The 17,992-nt window shown below is 40.0% G+C and overlaps 1 protein-coding gene across 2 annotated transcripts in view; it reads right to left on the bottom strand.

The window, feature by feature from the left end:
- Positions 1-4,512: 4,512 nt before the first annotated feature.
- The window catches only part of NUP107 (nucleoporin 107), a 41,881-nt gene continuing 28,401 nt past the window's right edge, over positions 4,513-17,992 (bottom strand). For both annotated transcript variants that reach the window (XM_026648789.2, XM_026648791.1), the window contains 13 exons: positions 17,606-17,751; positions 17,449-17,497; positions 15,793-15,862; positions 14,943-15,061; positions 11,768-11,806; positions 10,939-11,089; positions 9,518-9,624; positions 8,460-8,562; positions 8,039-8,199; positions 7,592-7,717; positions 6,649-6,762; positions 5,734-5,901; positions 4,513-4,852 (listed from right to left, as the gene is read on the bottom strand). In XM_026648789.2, the coding sequence (XP_026504574.1) occupies positions 4,745-4,852; positions 5,734-5,901; positions 6,649-6,762; positions 7,592-7,717; positions 8,039-8,199; positions 8,460-8,562; positions 9,518-9,624; positions 10,939-11,089; positions 11,768-11,806; positions 14,943-15,061; positions 15,793-15,862; positions 17,449-17,497; positions 17,606-17,751 (1,461 nt within the window). In that variant the 3' untranslated portion in view covers positions 4,513-4,744. The remainder of the gene's footprint in view (positions 4,853-5,733; positions 5,902-6,648; positions 6,763-7,591; positions 7,718-8,038; positions 8,200-8,459; positions 8,563-9,517; positions 9,625-10,938; positions 11,090-11,767; positions 11,807-14,942; positions 15,062-15,792; positions 15,863-17,448; positions 17,498-17,605; positions 17,752-17,992) is intronic.

Here is a 17,992-nt window from a genome sequence, read left to right as displayed (position 1 = left end):
AAAAGTTTATGCCCAAATAAATGTGTTAGTCTCTAAGGTGCCACAAGTACTCCTTGTTCTTTTTGATGACCCAAAAGTTCCCTTCTAGTCCTATCACTGTATTCAAAGAAATTAACCCACAGCAAAATCCCACCACCCCTCGAATCAGTGTCCCCAGGGTGAGATTGTCACACAGCAAAAATGCCCCCAAACTACCTGACCCGCAGAGAACGGAGTGTGGCCCACTAGCCCATATAGCAAAATCCTTTCCCGGTAGGGAAACAGCTGAAAAATAAAATCTTCCTGAGGGACATTGGGCAGCAGTAGCTCTGTAAGTAGCCCAGTGTTGGAGAACTCAGGTTGGGTTCCATTACCCTAAACCAGGGGTCGGCAACGTTTGGCACGCGGCTCGCCAGGGTAAGCACCCTGATGGGCTGGGCCAGTTTATTTACCTGCTGACGCGGCAGGTTCGGCCGATCGTGGCCCCCATTGGCCGCGGTTCACCGTCCCGGGCCAATGGAGGCGGCAGGAAGTGGCGCGGGCGAGGGATGTGCTGGCCACGGCTTCCCGTCACCCCCGTTGGCCCAGGACAGCGAACCGCGGCCAGTGGGAGCCGCGATCGGCCGAACCTGCCGCGTCAGCAGGTAAATAAGCTGGCCCGCCCGCCAGGGTGCTTACCCCGGCGAGCCACGTGCCAAACGTTGCCGACTCCTGCCCTAAACCATCACTTCTCAAACTATGGGTCAGGACCCCAAAGTGGGTCGCAACCCCATTTTAATAGGGTCACCAGGCTGGCATTAGACTTGCTGGGACTGGGGGCTAAAGCCCAAGCCCCATCGCCTGGGGCCGAAGTCAAAGCCCGATGGCTTCAGCCCTGGCTGGTGGGGATCAGGTTACAGGCTGCCTGCCTGGGGCTGAAGTCCTTGGGTTCCCCCCCTCCCATCCCCAGGGTGATGGGGCTTGGGCTTTGGCCCTTCCCCTGCCCGGGGCGGTGGGTCGCCAATAGGCTCAGGCTTCGGTCCCCCATTGTGGGGTCTTGTAGTAATTTTTGTTGGCAGAAGGGGGTCGCGGTGCAATGAAGTTTGAGAACCCCTGCCCTAAACATTGTACAATCTCACTGATAAAGACAGGATTTTAGTTTCCTTGTCCATAGAAGACAGTTAAATAATTCTTTTGCCCATTCAAGTACAGCTTCTTAAGGTGCCAAATGATAGCATTTTGAACGAAACCATCCAATACCTAGCCACTCAAAATGGAAAACAGCTTCAAACATTGTGAGGAGTGATACCTAACACAGTTCCTCTCCAGAGACATTAAGAAGTTTCAGGTGTCGTCGTCCCCCCCCCCCCCATTACATCTTTTGGTAGGCATTTGTGCTTCAAAAACCAGCGCATTAAGAAAATGTTTAATAAGTTCCTGTCAATTACACCTGTACAAACTCATTCAAGGTACAGGTGTCACTGAGGGCCTAATTAAGCCTGCAGAATTTTTATTATTAGTGGCAACACATGACTATGCTGTTCTGACATCTTTTTGTTTGTGAACTGAATATAGCCAATGCAGAAATGGACACGTACACAAGTACCCAGAAGCAGTACATCTTTTAGAACTTCTGTTTTTGTGGTTGTAGTGAAGCTCCTGGTTAAGTAGGGAAATCAGTTGATCTTAATAAAAAAGCAGAAGTATAGGATTGGCTGACGGTACTGTGGTTAGTACTCAGAGCTGACATGCTTAGGTTCAGTTTCTCACCCATCTTTCTGTTTCAGCTGGCCCTACAGCATTCCCAGCCCTTGAAAGGAGAGAGTATCTTGTTCCTCTATATCCACTGTTAAGAGCAGCAATGAATTTCAAAGGGAGTTCTATCTTGCCCAGCCCATTAGAACAGCTTCTTGATACAAACAGAAGGGGTCTGTGGTATGGACACTGACAAAAGGCTTCCCTTACAAACTCTGAGCTGCTGCTAGACCAGGAACTACGATGCTTGGGTTACTAAATCAAAACCTGTATGTGCGCAATAGTTAGCTGTAGCCTCTTTGCTCTTCTCCATCTAGGAAAAAAAAAAAGACAGCTCCAGGTTTTAGTTAAATGTGTAATTAAAATGATGGCTATAAACATAATGAAAGTGGGGTTTCTAAAGGAAATAATGATTCTGGCACAAGAATTTTCAAACTTTTTCAAAACGTGGACCACGTCCTCCCCCTTTGAGATCACACCATCCCTGAAGCAACTACACTGTTTACATGAAATGAAAGAGTAATATCAAGAACATATGCAGATATTTTAACTGCCTTTAAAGCAATTAGTGTTTTTTTTTTTTTTTTTTTTTTTTTTTGAAAGGGTTAGTAACTCCCTTTTTGTGTTCTTAATTTAATGTCCCTTCCTCCCAACTGTTGTCTTCTTTCCCCACTTCCTTACACACATTTCCCTGCAGCCTCATTCCCTTCTTCACTGCACTTCTTAGATTCCAAGGCCAAAATGAACCATTGAGATCATGTAATCTGACATCCTGTATAATACAGGCCCTAGGACTTTCCCAAAATAATTCCATATCCATAGCATATATTTTAGAAAGACATCCAATCTGATGTAAAAAACTGTCAGTGGAGAATCCACCACCACCCTTGCTAAATTGTTCCATTGGTTAATTACCCTCGCTGTTAAAAAATTGCCTTATTTCCAATCTGAATGTCTAGCTTCAACTTTCAGCCATTGGGTTATGTTATACCGTTCTGTTAGATTGAAGAGCCCATTATTAAATATTTGCTCCCCATTGAGATACTTATAGATTGTGATCAAGTTACTCCTTACCCTTCTCTTTGTTAAGCAAAATAGATTGAGCTCCTTGAGTCTGTCCCTATAAGGTATATGTTCTAATCCTTTAATCATTGTCATAGCTCTTCTCTGAACCCTCTCCTATTTATTAACATTCCTCTTGAATTGCAGGCACTAGAACGGATGCAGTATTCCAACAGTGATTGCACCATTGCCAAACAGGTAACATAACCTCTCTACTCACTCAAGATTACCATTTATGCATCCAAGGATTTTATTAGCCGTTTTAGTCACAGTATCACACACAGCTCACATTCAGCTGATTATCCACCTCGACCCCCAAATGTTTTTTCATTACTGCTTCCCAGCATAGAGTCCCCCATCCTGTAAGAATGACCTGCATTTCTTTGTTCCTAGATGTATTCATTTAGCCGTGTTAAAATGCATATTGTTTGCTTGCGCCCAGTTTATCAAGTGATACAGATTGCTCTGAACCACTGACTTCATTATTTACCACTCCCTCACTGTATGTGTCATTTGCAAACTTTCATTGATGGTTTTGTTTTCTTCCAGGTCATTGATTGAAAACATTAAATAGCATAGGACCAAGTACCAATCCCTGAGGGATCCAACTGTAAATACATCTGCTTGATGACAATTTCCCATTTCCAATTAAATTACAATCAGTTTTTAATCCATATTGTTCTAGGGTTTTTTTTAAATGAAAATCTCATGTGTCACCAAGTCAAATGCCTTACAGAAGTCTAAGTATAGAACATCAGTGGTATTACCTTTATCAACCAAACTTGTAATCTCTTCAAAGATATCAAGTTAGTTGGCAGGATCTATTTTCCATAAACCCATCTTAATATGCATTAATTACATTACCCTTCTTTAATCCTTTATTAATTGAGCCCTGTATCAGCCACTCCATTATCTTGCCCAGAATTGATGTCAGGCTGACATGCCTATAGTTACCTGAGTCATTCCATTTCCTTTTTTAAAAATGGCACATCATTAGCTTTCTTCCAGTCTTCAGAGCTTCCCCAGTGCTCCAAGACTTGTTGATTTTCAATATGAACAGTCCTGCAAGCTCCTGAACCAGCTCTTTTAAAACTCTTGGGAGGCAAGTTATCTGGGCCGGATTTAAAAATGTCGAACTTCACAGCTTGTGTTTAACATTCTACCAAGAGACTAGTGGAATGGAAAGAGTTATGACCATATGATGAGATCTTTGTTCCTCAAATACAGAACAGAAATATTTATTGAACACTTCTGACTTTTCTGCATCATTACTGATAATTCTACCATTTCTGTCTAGTAATGGACCAATACACCATTGTCAGGATTCTTTTTGTTCCCAATATATTTAAGAAACTCCTTTTTATTGTCCTTAACTATGCTGGTCATAGATTTCTCCCTTTGTCCCTTTGCTTCTCTATCAGTTTTCTAGAATTCCTAACTTCTGCTATATTAAAGTTCCCTACCATCAACTTCCCCATTATTCCATTTGTTTTAATATGTATTATGTTTATAGCTGCCTTCACTTAGTTTCTAACCAGCACAGCCTTCTTCCTCAACTGAGGTTCAGAAGCCATGATCCATTCTTCTTCTGCTGGTGGCTGACTGTTCCAGTTCACAAATGGCTCCTGTGGAATTGCCTGATTAAGCAAGTGCAGGGGCCTGTTCACATATCTGGAGTCACTTGCAGCACTGACACCTTAATGTACACTTTTACGTTAGAATCAACAAACATTAGGGTTTCTGCTTATGAAGCAATTTTATTGGAAAAACATTAAAGAAAAGACTGTATATGAACTTGCATCACGTATTTAGTCAGCATTTTTCAATTACAGATATTCAAATCTGAGTTTAATTTTACAAAAGACATTATTACCCCAAAAGTTCATGTATTTTTCAAACAGAACAGGATGTCCAGACTTCCCATTCATAGTGCCATTCAAAAGTTCCTGTCAATACTAGAATGGTAGAACTACGATTGAATTTCATATCCCAGAGGATCAAGACCCTGGTCCAAAAGCATTAGAGAAGACTCCCTCAGCTTCTGTAGCAGCTTTCTGAGTTCTTCCTTAGAAAACACCTGAAAATAAAAGATATATACATGAGGTCATAGCTTCTTTACAGATGAGACAGATTTGCAAGTAAACAGTGGTGTAAGTATGCTGCTCAACTTATGTCTAGGTAGTCTCAACACTTGGTCTGACAAATAGGTTAGAATAAAGAACTCCATGATCAGGTGTCAGGATTGGAAGAGAGTGACAGAGTACGCAAAGTCATCCAACCAACCTCAAAACCCACTCACTAACTCAGAACAGCTTGATGTTTCCACTAAAAAGATCAGTAAATAGGTAATATTAACATATATGTTTGTTGTCATTAGTCTTCGGAGTCAATGCCACTTGAGTTGGGCAGGTCATAGCTCTTACAGTTGATGGTTTACCTGCAAACTCTGCAAGATAGTCCCTTTCTGATTCACACGGGAAAAAGATTTTTTCACAGCCATAAGGACTAGAAACATAAAAGTATTAAATTTACAAAAGCCCTGGTACAATGTATCAGCGAGTACTGGCTCAATAAGATCTCTACCAGCAATGAAATGTAATGACAAGGCAATAAATCTCTCAATGCAATTTAAAAAAAAAACAAAATACCAAAACCACACCAATGGCACTATGCAGAAGAATGAGATATTGGTTATCTGAATATTTTCTGTGTCATTCTCATGGCCCTTATCAACTTTGAAAGAAAGCATAGCAAAACACTTGCATAAAGGGTTAATTGTCAGGAAATCCTTTACTGCTGCAAGTAACAAGATTAAACAGTATGACCTAGTGTTTGTTTTTCTAACTGTAGCTTCATTTACAAACACAATCAGTAGTTTTAACTTTACTAAACAATTGTGGATTTCTTTACATTAGATTTAAAACGCAAATAAATAAGTGGTTTTGAGCTCTGTCTCACCACATAGAGCTTGTGTCGCTCTGAAGCAACCACATCAGCGAGTCTCAGGCATTCCTGGTACTGTCTGGTGCTGTGTAAAACCGTATGAAGTAGAAAGCAAATCATAGGCAGGCACAGTTTTCGCAGCAAGATCATCTGATGTGTTCGTTCAGGGTCATCTTCAGCATCCTTACCATAGAAAAGCATGCATTAGTTACAAGTACATTCCTTTACTAGGTTTTATTATATTGTCCTCACAAAGCAACAGTACTTCTGCCCAATTCTAACTGTCAGGGGTAAAAAGTCATGCAGCAAAATATAGTGGTAACAGCTAACACACATATTTACAAGTTTGGAAGACTTAAAATCAATCTACAAATGGTTATTGTATTGCAAAGAAAATGATTTTCCTTAAACTAAAAAATAACAAAAGGAAATTAGGGAAAAATACCCTATTATGAAACTTAAGTAGTCAGACTGGTTGCTAACTCCACATTTTGCCTGTGTCCAGTTAAAGCAGTCCATGTTTTCCAACCATATTTAATGTATTGTGTAAACTTCTTTTAGGTAGATTTATCCTGAAAATTCACATTCTGATCTCAAGCAGGGCAGAAGCCAGCCACTAGTTGAAGGAGTTTAGAAGAAACTACTCCTGTGAGCACGCTATTCTTTAAATGTCCACTACATGGTTTCTTATACCTCCCCTGATGAATCTGGTACTAAACACTGTCAGAGACAGGACTCTGGACTTGATAGGGCAATTCTCATATTCCCAACCATGGGGGAAAAAATCCATTCATGGTGATAGTCAAGTCACCAGAGTGAATTGTAACTGAGCAGCAACAGCAAGTGAAACTGGGAAGTACTAATGTCTCCTATTATTGGGTAGAAACAGCTTTTTGGAGGCCTGTTCTGAGGTACAAGAGTGCATTTTACCTCTCTGACATCAACCATCCATCCTCCATCAACAAACAGCAAGACATTGTACATTTTCTCTTTCACATCAGCTGTTACAGCATCCAAGAGACCTTTCCAAATACCATAATCCATCTGAAGGAGAAAAACAGGAGTAAACAGAATATCCAAGGCCTATTTTAATAGAACTGATATTTTAATCTAATGTATAGACATTGACAGACCTAATTCTAAATAAAAAATATTAAATTTTAGCTGCTGGCTGAAATGCCAGCTGCTAATAGACATTGTCATGCATGCTTAATTACCTACATAAAGAAAGTTAAACAGATTGCTTCGAAGCAGACACAGACATAAGAGGAAGATGATAATATTTTGACAACTTATTTTACCATATTCTCCAGAACAAGATTGCATGTTTCAATTAAACTACCTACAGTATATTTTGTACTTGCCAACATGTGAAGTCTATAAAGAGGGTCTTTAGGTGAGAAAAACCTGCAACATCTTTTATAAGAGGACATAAGAGGGTAGTAAAATACAATAGATCATCACACAAAACAGCATTCTCCCTCACTGTCCAGTGAAGATTTATTAGCAGAATGTAGTAGTGAGGTCTCGTATTACTAAGACTGAATATTTTTACAAAATTTTACAATAGAATATTTACTAGTATATTATGAAGTACTATAAATAAAGATTAAATACAGTTGTAAAATATAGGAGCGCTTTATAAGGCTTACTATGTTTGATTTTTTTAAATTCATTTTCAGTATTCAAAATTCAGTAATTCACAAAATGGATCTCACGATCAATGTGAATTAGTACATTACTACTGTATTAAAAGTGGACTGTCCCTCTGAAACAGGGACTATTGGAATGTAGAGTATTTGTGTGATAATTTTTACATTTCAACATATTTTGTCAACAAACTTTGAGACTAACATCTACACATTCTGTATACCTCATACTTCTTCTCTTTATGTTCATGGGCCACTCTCTCAGTGAAGCTTGCTTGTGGCAGTAAAGTAGGCTTCTGTGGAGCTGAGTTCATGTGTTTAAACCACTCATTGAACGTTTCATGGGCTTCCTAAATTGCATTGGAAAAAAACATTTGCTAAAGATTGCTACTCAGACTTCGATTGATCTGTGAATTGCTCGGTTACATTGATCTCCTTGTTAAATTTTTACAATAGAAGAATTTAGCACATCTTGCTTCTCCAAAGTTACTCAAGAGTCAACATTTGTCAACAGTGCAGAAAAACCACCACCACTTTGTAACATTTCAACTACAGTTTGAAATATGTACATGCTTCTCTAGAGCCATTTCCAATCCTAATATAAGAGGCAAAAATTATAGTTACCCGTAAGTGATTTCAAGTACCCAACGTTTAGTGCATTTGATTCTCACCAGGTATGCTCGGATACATAAATGCTCTCTTATAGCATTGTCATCTTCAGCTGGAAGCGGACTATCCATTCCTTGTTCCTCCCATTGATTGTATATTTCTGCTATGGAATCTTGTGGAATCTTCACAAACACATCTTTTGCTGCTTCATGTTTCTTGGATGCTGTGACAATGTGATTTAGAATTTCAGTACTTTTATAATGTTATTACAGAATTGGTTAATGCTGGTGACAAACTTATGATACAATTTTGCTATAATTTCAAGATGGAGGATACTTGACCCTCTTCCTTGTCCTAGTCATGTTCTTTAATGAGCTATATGATTTTAGTCCAAATCTAATGTTCTTAGATTGCCGAGACTAATTGTCAATGAGACTATGTTAAAAATCTACTACACAAATAAAATCTGTAAAATGATAGTACCCAAGAACTTCCTCATTATAGCATTGCTTTGCTTAAGTGCTTCAGCCCTCTGTGCAGGATCAAATACCAGCCAGTCAATCACATCAATCTTCAAGCGATCTTCCTGTAAAAGCATATTTATTAGACTTAAGATCTTTTTCAAGGGTAAAGCAAAAATGTTAAATACACTTGGTTCTGGGCATTAAATAGTGTCCTACCAAGAAGTCTCCAGACAGCATTATGGGACGCTTATGGTAGACTGGTTTAATCACAGTTTTACTACCAAAAGATTTGGGAAAAACAAACATTCTCTGGTAGCCTAATTCCACCCAAAATCTATTCCAGTCAAAGTTTCAGTTAATTACTATCCACTGGACAAGCTGCTGATTTGCATCTCAAAATCTTGCCTCTATTTCTTTAAAAGTTAACAGTTTGTTGGATAGACTGAAATATTACATATTTGCCAAATGGTTCCTCTAGCTCCACTCAGCCAGTTGCTCGCATATCATACTTTGGAAAAGTGAGTTCATGGCTAATTACAGTATCATGATCACCAAAGTACTGCTTAGCTGCTGTTGAGTGGTGTTGACAACGACCCTAAGGCAGGAGGCAAGTTTTCATTTTCCACCTTAATTTAAGTATGCCAGTCAGTAATGTGCTAAAGTGAGGTCAGATCAAAAACTTGTTCTTGAGATGGAGAAGACAGACAGAACAAATGCACATGCTCTTACATCAGGGTGAAGATTTAGTTTTCCAAATTTATAAGAAGCTCTTCACCACTTTCACCTCCTTGCCAGAAGTGTGTTACTGACTTCATCTCCATTCACTGTTTACTCTCTGAAGAGTGGATATAATCAACACATACTGCAGCCATGAAAGATCAAGAGATGCAAAAACCAAACCCACAATATGAATTCACTTGTTTCACCTCTTTGCCTACCTCCCCCTAGAGTAAGTGTCACTCTCTTGCACATGCTTTCTGCATTTGCTTGAAAACAGAAATATGGACACTGTCGGTAAAGCATATTGCACTCTGGAATTTTTGTACTGCTGGCTGAAATCTGTACATAGACATTTACCTCTGTTGTGCCTGTATCTAGTGCAAGGTCATGGTGAGTGAACTCGCCAGTATCTTTCTTGCGAATGTTTTCAACAACAGTTTTTGTTATGGTTGCAACATCCAGACCTAAGTTTAAGATAAAATTATATACACCAATATTTAATCAATCTTTATAGGATGTGTATCAATCATTTTATTTTAGTGCTAGTCATTCTTATATGACTGTGCTCACTGCAAGGCTGACCCATATGATTTTGAAATGCAAAACTGAAAATCAGCATTAAGGAGAATGACATTTGAGTTTTTAAAGAAAAAAAAATCAAACAGTGGGAAGGGACAGTAAAACAATTAAAGTTAAGGTATGCTTTTCTGTCTGTGTAGTAGGACTGATATATAGGCACATATTTTAAGACCCACCTATTCCCAGAACCCTGGACTAAAGAAGGCAACACAACTGATTTAATAATCTAGAGACTAAGGGAACCTCACAGCAGTGCCTTTGTAGATTTTGTATCAGTAACTCGTTTGGCAAGAGATGTTATCTTAGCTAAATTGTCTCTGGAAAATGAATAAAAATGCTAAAGAAAAAATAGACACCCTTCCAATTATGAATATAAAGAAAGTATACTTATATTGCCATACTGTCTTGTTTTCTAAATAAAAAAAGTGTACTGTTTCAGAAAAAAACAAAACAAAAAGGAGGCAGAATATTTCCTAGATGAAAGGGTATTTATGAACCAGAGGACATGCATAGAAGCTGCATTGACCAACAGATTAGACAGCACCACAGTAAAGATATTTCTATGCAAGAGATTCCAGTTTGAACGTGACAGTAGGGCCTCTCCCAGGCAAGCAGCAAAGCTGGCCATTTAGCTGGAGTTTTGTTCAGTGGGGAGGAGAGGAAGGGAAAGGTTGTACGTTAATTTTACAACCACAATGGAGTATTAGAAAGCAGCAATGTAAGCAGGAAGGGAGAGGGACAGTGAGCTTCACAGCTCTGCCAAATCCTTGAGTCAGTACATGGGTCTGACAACAGCCTTCGTTGCATGCTCTTTAATTCAGGCCTGGGTAGGAATCACGAAAGCCTCGGCCAACTCATTGCAAAAATAAGGATACATGGATCAGTCAGGCAGTTAACTTGGCATTTGTTTCCTATCTGGTTCGGAAGTGACTGCATGTTAAAAAAATGTAACAGGTTAATTTAGAAAGAAAAATCCAATTCCAGGGAACAGTTATAAAGAGACTGATCCTCCTGAAACATAGGCCAGTCCTAAAAATGTAACTGTTCACAAAAATGTTATAAATTTAGTGTAACTGAAAATAGTAAAAACTGATCAACAACATTTGTGTAGCTGGGATTAGTAATAATGGAACTAATGTTTCTGAAAGGTAACATCAAAGGCAGAAAAAGCTTATAAGGCTAACATCAGCATTTCTTACCTGCTTCCTTTGCTAGTTCAAGGCAGTGGTGACGTTGCTCAGTTTCAGTGACATCTTCCAAAAATACAGCATATTGAGCAACAGCTAGCTCCTGAGGTAAGTGGCTGACATAAAATGCTATTAGATCTGTGTGCTGCTCACTTACCAACCGCTACAGAATAAAAATAAATATTAAAAACAACAGTAATGAATATGCTTCTGTACAGAACCCATTCTATATTCCGTTTCTATTTTTTACATATATACACCGCCCACCATCATGATGAGTATCAGAATGCAGAACACACATTTCTAAAAAGCAAGATTAGACAAAAAGATTCAATTGAATCTTCATTTACAGGCAGGGGTCTATCAAACTGGTTCTCACTTAGGCCTTGCCTACACTACAGGGGGTAACTCCAGCTACATGGATAAGGTAGCTGGAATTGACGTAGCTTAGGTCGACTTACTGCGGTGACTACACTGCACTGGGTCGACGGGAGACACTCTCCTGTTGATTTATCTTACGCTTCTCGTTCCGGTGGAATACCGGAGTTGACGGGAGAACGATCTGCGGTCGATTTAGCGGGTGCATCGATAACCACAGCATCAATACCAGGTAAGCGTAGACATGTCTCTAGGCATTACTAACACAAGCTCTAGTATGTGCAAGTGAGTTCCTGTGCATCTAGTAGGATGCATTAATTAATATTTTTCATAGCTCTCCCTCAAGCGTTTCCATTTGTTGCATTAAAATATGCTACAGTAACTTTAAAGCTGCCTGTTATTCCCCTACCCCCAACCACAGCTGAGCAGAGCAGAAAAAGCCCCTATACTTTTGAAAGCTTACCTGAATGTAGGTCTTTAAGATTTCAACAGAGACTTCCTCCTTAATTGGAAAAAAAGATTTAAATTTTAAGTAAAATAGCATAGTTGCTTTCACTATGTATCTCTTTTTGCCATTTTCCCCATTGCACTCATAAGATTGCCAAGGTTAGATGCAGACACAGAGCTAGCTGAATATCACTGCTTCAGTAATTTACTCACTGCAGCAGCAAGCTCTGGTGGTGGACCCATTTCTATGGTCTGCTCTTGAAGGCTGGTGGTCCCCTGGTCCCAATGAGGTTTTGAAAATGCTCTGGGGATTTTAGTGCTCAGCCATTAGACCACACACAGTTCCTGTCCTGTGGAAAATTGTAATCATCATCTGTTGTCCACACAACCACCAATCGAAGGAACAGGCAGCTTTTACCCCTGCATCATATTTTTGCATCACCATGTTCTGCTCATTATCTCCTGCTTCTTCATATCTTAGATATAGTTGGTGGCTGAAGAGTGCTCCAAGTATCAGTGCCTGCTACCCAGAGAATTTTTACAGTCCTATGCTATATCATGTCTAGATCTTGATGTACAGAGTCTCTGACTCAATCATTTCCATAGAACAGGACTGCATCTTATATCTTTGGAGTTCTTAGGGGGCACAGAGAAAGAAATTGAGGCAGGGCGCTGCAGAGCCACAGTTAGCCAGCAGGGGGCACTACTGGGCAGGTAACATACACGTTTCCTACATCACCAGTAGTCTGGTTTCTGACCTTGGACTGACTGTATTGCTATTGAGGGTGGCTGATCTCATCCTGCTGACTGACTAGGCTAAAGCTCAGAGGAGTAGCCGTGTTAGTCTGTATCCACAAAAACGAGGAGTCCGATGGCACCTTAAAAGGCTAAAAAGCTAAAGCTAAAGCTGTACATGTGGATTTTATTCAATATCAGTAGCTTTGGATACTGCTGATTGAGGTTTTGACATCTCCAGTATCCCCAACCCAAAAAAGTTCAGAAGGGGCCTACCAAATTCATGGCCATGAAAAAAGCATCACAGACCATGAAATCTGGCCTTGTGTGTGCTTTTACCTATACTAGAGAGATATCATGGGGGATACCAGCATTTCTCAAATTGGGGGCCCTGACCCATAAGGAAGTTACTGTGGGGGGTGTCCACAAGGTTATTTTAGGGGGGGGGGGCGCGCGTGTCACGGTATTGCCACCCTTACTTCTGTGCTGCCTTCAGAGCTGGGCAGCTGGAGAGTGGCAGCTGTTGGCCGAGTGCCCAGCTCTGAAGGCAGCACCCTGCTAGCAGCAGCAGCGGCGCAGAAGTAAGGGTGGCAACACTATACCATGTCATCCTTCTGCTCTGCTGCTGGCGGTGGCTCTGCCTTCAGAGCTGGGCTCCTGGGCAGCGCCACTGCCAGCAGCAGCACAGAAGTAAGGGTAGCAGTACCACAACCCTGCCCTACAATAACCTTGCGACTCCCTCAACTCCTTTTTGAGTCAGGACCCCTACAATTACAACATTGTGAAATTTCAGATTTAAATAGCTAGAATCAAGAAGTTTACACTTTTTTAAAATCCTGACTGTGAAATTGACCAAAATGGACCATGAATTTGGTAGGGCCCTAGTTATGAGTCATGCCCCACAAAAGTCATAAGATTTTTTGGTCAATTTCACAGTAAGGATCAAATTTGAGTTTTTATATTTGCCTTCAGGATTTTGACCTTTTAGGATACACACAAGTCACATTTGCAAACTTTTCTCTAAAACCATGAAGTGAGAATCTCGTGCTAAAAAGGTGCCTCCACGAGCTGCAGCTTTAAAAAACAAAACAAAAAACAAAAAACACATCACAAGAGTTTGCAAAACTGCATCTTCCTTGTGGGATTCAGTGAGGGTTGACGGAGTGGCCCTTAATCAAGTTCACTCTTTCCCCTCAGAGTGTAGTATTCAACTACTCATTTTTCCTTCTAGTGTACTTGTGTGAAGTTGCCCCTGCAGTAACTGTAGTAGGTTGATACCTAGTTCAATGCAGCTTTAGATCTGCTTTCACTACTTTCCCAGTGTCAGGCTAAGAAAGACTTAGCTGAATGCAAACTGGCTTTGACTGAAATCCTGACAAGATTAAAGGGATGATTGTAGTTATGAGAAAACATCTAGAAAAACGGGATGGAATGGCATCTACATCAGTTAATAAGGATACATGGCTGTCTTGCCAAAACGGTTTGCAGTCTGGAGTTTCTACATTTGCAGGCAGCAGTTCACAGTGCCTTTTATTATCTGAGACTGCATATGACTGTCAGAGAACGATTGATGTCTAATGTTCACTGAAGTTAGGACAAGAAGTCATGGGCTTAATCTGCAGCAAGGGAGATTTAGGTTACATATTAGGAAAACCTTTTTAACTATAAAGGGTAGTTCAATTGTGGAATAGGCTTCCAAGGGACATTGTGGAATCCCCATCATTGGAGGTTTTTAAGAACAGGATGGACCAATACCTGTCAGGAATGGTCTAGGTTTATTTGACCCTGCCTCAAAACGGGGCTGGACTGGACTTAACTTTTGAATCCCTCTCAGCCCTACATTTCCATGATTCTGTGAGGGTACAACTACTCCTTTCTTAGTCAGTCCACATCTTTTGTCACCTAGCCTCTAGTTGACAATATGCTATGCTTAGGGCTATGCTTGAAAAATACCTGAAAGCTTCGTCTGGTGCAGAATGAAGCAGCTTACTATTTAAGTAGAGGTGATTACAAGCCCATAGCACCAGGTGCAATTCCAGCTGTTAGTCATGGTCTTTAAAACCCTGAATGGTCTGATACCAGGTTCTTGCCTCATACTCATAGTAGCTGAGATGCTCTTAATCCCAATGCCTAAAACAGTGAGTTTGGCAGTAGGGTCTTGATCAGTAAATAGCTCCTATGATTGGCATTTGTTCTCCTTGCACAAAAATTTGGCAAGCACTGTAAGATATATTAATTTTATTTAGGATTTGGTTGTCTTTTTGTACCGCTTTACTTTTTTTTTGTTTTGAGTGTTACTTTGGATTCTAGGATCAACAACTCGTCCATTCAGGGCAGTTTATTAGCAATTTGTGTACATCATATTTTTGTGTGTATATATTATAGATTTTAATTCAGTGAGCCTAGGTTTCATGGCAAGAGGCAGAATATAATTAAATAAAACAAATGGAATTTACCTTTGTCTGCAGTCCCACAGTGCGGAAAAACAGAATAAGATGCGTCATGAACCGAAGGAGGTGCCCTGGGAGCACACTTCTGTCTTTGGAAAGCCATTTGTTAAATTCATCCATCAAGCCTGTAGCCACAAAGTACACGTCTACATTAGCTTTACAGTGGGGGAGAAGACGACAGCTGAGAAATATTTCAAAACAATGTATTTGTAAAATACAGCAAATAAAAACAAAGTGTGAGAGCTAGAACGTTCCAACAGGAATAAATATATATATATATATATATATATATATATATATATGGAGATATACACCTATCTCATAGCACTAGAAGACCCCCCAGGAGCATTGAGTCCAGCCCCCTGCCTTCATTAGCAGAACCAAGTACTGATTTTGCCCCAGATCCCTAATTGGCCCCCTCAAGGATTGAACTCACAACCCTGGGTTTAGCAGGCCAATGCTCAAACCACTGAGCTATCCCTCCCCCATCTTATTAAAGCATAGCTCTCAACGTGCTGTTCTAGTCTGAACAATGACAACATTTTTATTCCACCAGTCTTCTTCCCATATGTATTCAGAAGAATCTGCATGCTTTTCTGACTAAGTTATATTTTACTACTTTTTACTTCTGCTTGGACTGTTGAGGTCAATACTAGTCGAGGAGGCAGAGCTAAAGTTCTGATTGTAGAATCTTTATTGTTGGCATCATGTAAGCCAGATTTGAAATCAGCTTGACTTTCAGACTGAGTTTGCACGGTTAGAAGATAGGAAACATTTTCACTTGTAAGTTCCCATAAAAGTAACTATAAATAATAAAAGAAATTGACCTTTGAAAAAGTCACAAAACAAAGCTTACCATCCACATCTCCCAAAATAATGAACTTCTGAATCACATGATAGTGTTCTTGGTTCTCCTCTAAAACTCTCTGAAAAACAGTTCACGTTTCCTGTGAAAACCATATACACCATACAATGTTGGACCCTATTCTATTATGGGTCTCTCTGATGAGGGCTAACCTGAATCAAAGAACTATGCTGAGAATAGGGTACTGTGCGAAGTGCAGGAGAGTATACACCTGGAGTACTGTCAGATATTATGGGTGCCACATAAGAAAAGAATGGTAGAATTGGGGGAGGGGAAGAAAAGGATGTCTAAGAAATTAATGCTGTTAGGGAAAAATAAAATAAATAAAAAAAAAAACTATGTTTGTGCTCTTAGTGAGAATAAAAGAGCATGATGAAGATGTATACAATTCGAAAGGTAAGAGAAAAAGGATTGCACAAAACTACTAGAGCAACAGACAAGAAAATGAAGCCCAGACATACATACACAAAGAAAAGCCTGTGTGCCTTGAGGAACTAATGCATGGAACATACTAGAGATGCAACTGTAAAGGTCTTAGGCTAGGTCTACACTACAGCGGGGGGTCGACCTAAGATACGCAACTTCAGCTACGTGAATAGCGTAGCTGAATTGGCTTATTTTAGGTCGACTTACCTGGCTGTGAGGACGGCGGCAAGTCGACTGCTGCCACGCCGCCGTCGACTCCGCTACCGCCTCTTGCCGCGGTGGATTTCCGGAGTCGACGGTAGAGCCATCAGGGATCGATTTTATCGCGTTTTCACTAGACGCGATAAGTCGATCCCCGATAGACCGATTGCTACCCGCCGATCCGGCGGGTAGTGAAGACGTGCCCTTAAGCACAAATTTGACATTATGGGGATAACTAGGTAGGGGTGTGTGAATGTATATATATGCGTTTGCTTGTTAAATCATATTTCTCTGCATGTTATCAAGTGAATATTTAACAGGGGATAAATAAATAGGTCTTCTTCAGTCTAATCTTGTGCAAAAAATGTAATTAACACCCTGGATGTTAAAGGTACTATGGATGTGTGACCTACTTAAGTGATAAAATCTTACATCGTTCAGATTCCTACTATGTATAGTATGCAAAAGCTGAAACCTCTTAAAGGGACACTGAACCAAACCACACATGAACATTTTATCTAGTATTGGTACAAGAAACAAGATTAGGGAAAAATTCTCTTTTTTCATTTTTCCTACTTTGTACATTTGAGAGCACTTGAAAGTCAGCTTCACTGTTTCTTCAGTATAGTTAGCCAGTTTGGCAGAGGAAGTTGGGGTCAAGTGTACCTCATTTTTTGAATTTGTCAGGTTTTTAAGTTGCCTGTATTCCTTTCATTGTCAAATGGGCTGGCTGTGGGGTGGGTGTGGGGGTGAGGAGAAGAATTTTGCAACTTAATTCATTTGCATTCAAAAAAATATCCCCTGTGGAGGCAAGAAAATGTTTGGAAATCTATAATAGAACCTTTTAGAAGGAGATTAAAACCAAATGACTTTCTTTTTTACAAAAAGAGCTTGCCATTGATTTCTTCAGTCCCAGTGCATATTTGAGATCATTCTGATAAATACTGGATTAAAAGCAGTTCCCTGGGACAATATAAATACACAAAAACATTGACTGGAAGTTCTGTATTAAGTATTTACCTTTTTGTCTGTAGCCTGGAGTTCTTCAAAAACCTTTTCTAAAGTCCAGCTTCAAAATAAGAGAAAAATAAAGGTACAGAAACAGTTAATTTGAATGACTGCAGATCACATATGACCTTTATTGAAGTTAAAGTGCACAATAGTACTAAAGACTTACTTTGTTTCTAAATACTCTCTAGGGAGCTCTTCCAGTTCCTCTGAGGTCATTACTGATGTACGGATTTCCTGCTCTACCAGCGAATCCACCATGACCCGGAAATATGCCCAGACTGTATCTTCCCAGGTATCACAAACTGGAAGAAGCTTCATGTTAAAAAGAAAAATGTCTGAATTAACAGATCTAGAGAAATATCAAAGATGTAGTGGCCATATGGGATCCCATCTATGGTCCATATAGTCCAGTATCCTGTCTCGAACAGTGGCCTCTGATGGGTCAAAGAAAGGCACAAGAAATCTTGCTGTAGCCCAACCCCATTAGTTAGATGTTGGTTTTATTATGCCCAGAATCGTGAGGGTTTCTGTATCTTCCAAAACACTTAGCTTC

This window comes from Terrapene carolina, unplaced genomic scaffold (genome assembly GCF_002925995.2).
Source record: "Terrapene carolina triunguis isolate 2854851 unplaced genomic scaffold, T_m_triunguis-2.0 Scaffold68, whole genome shotgun sequence".
Lineage (NCBI taxonomy): Eukaryota > Metazoa > Chordata > Testudines > Emydidae > Terrapene > Terrapene triunguis.
This window is presented reverse-complemented; position numbering and strand designations above follow the sequence as displayed.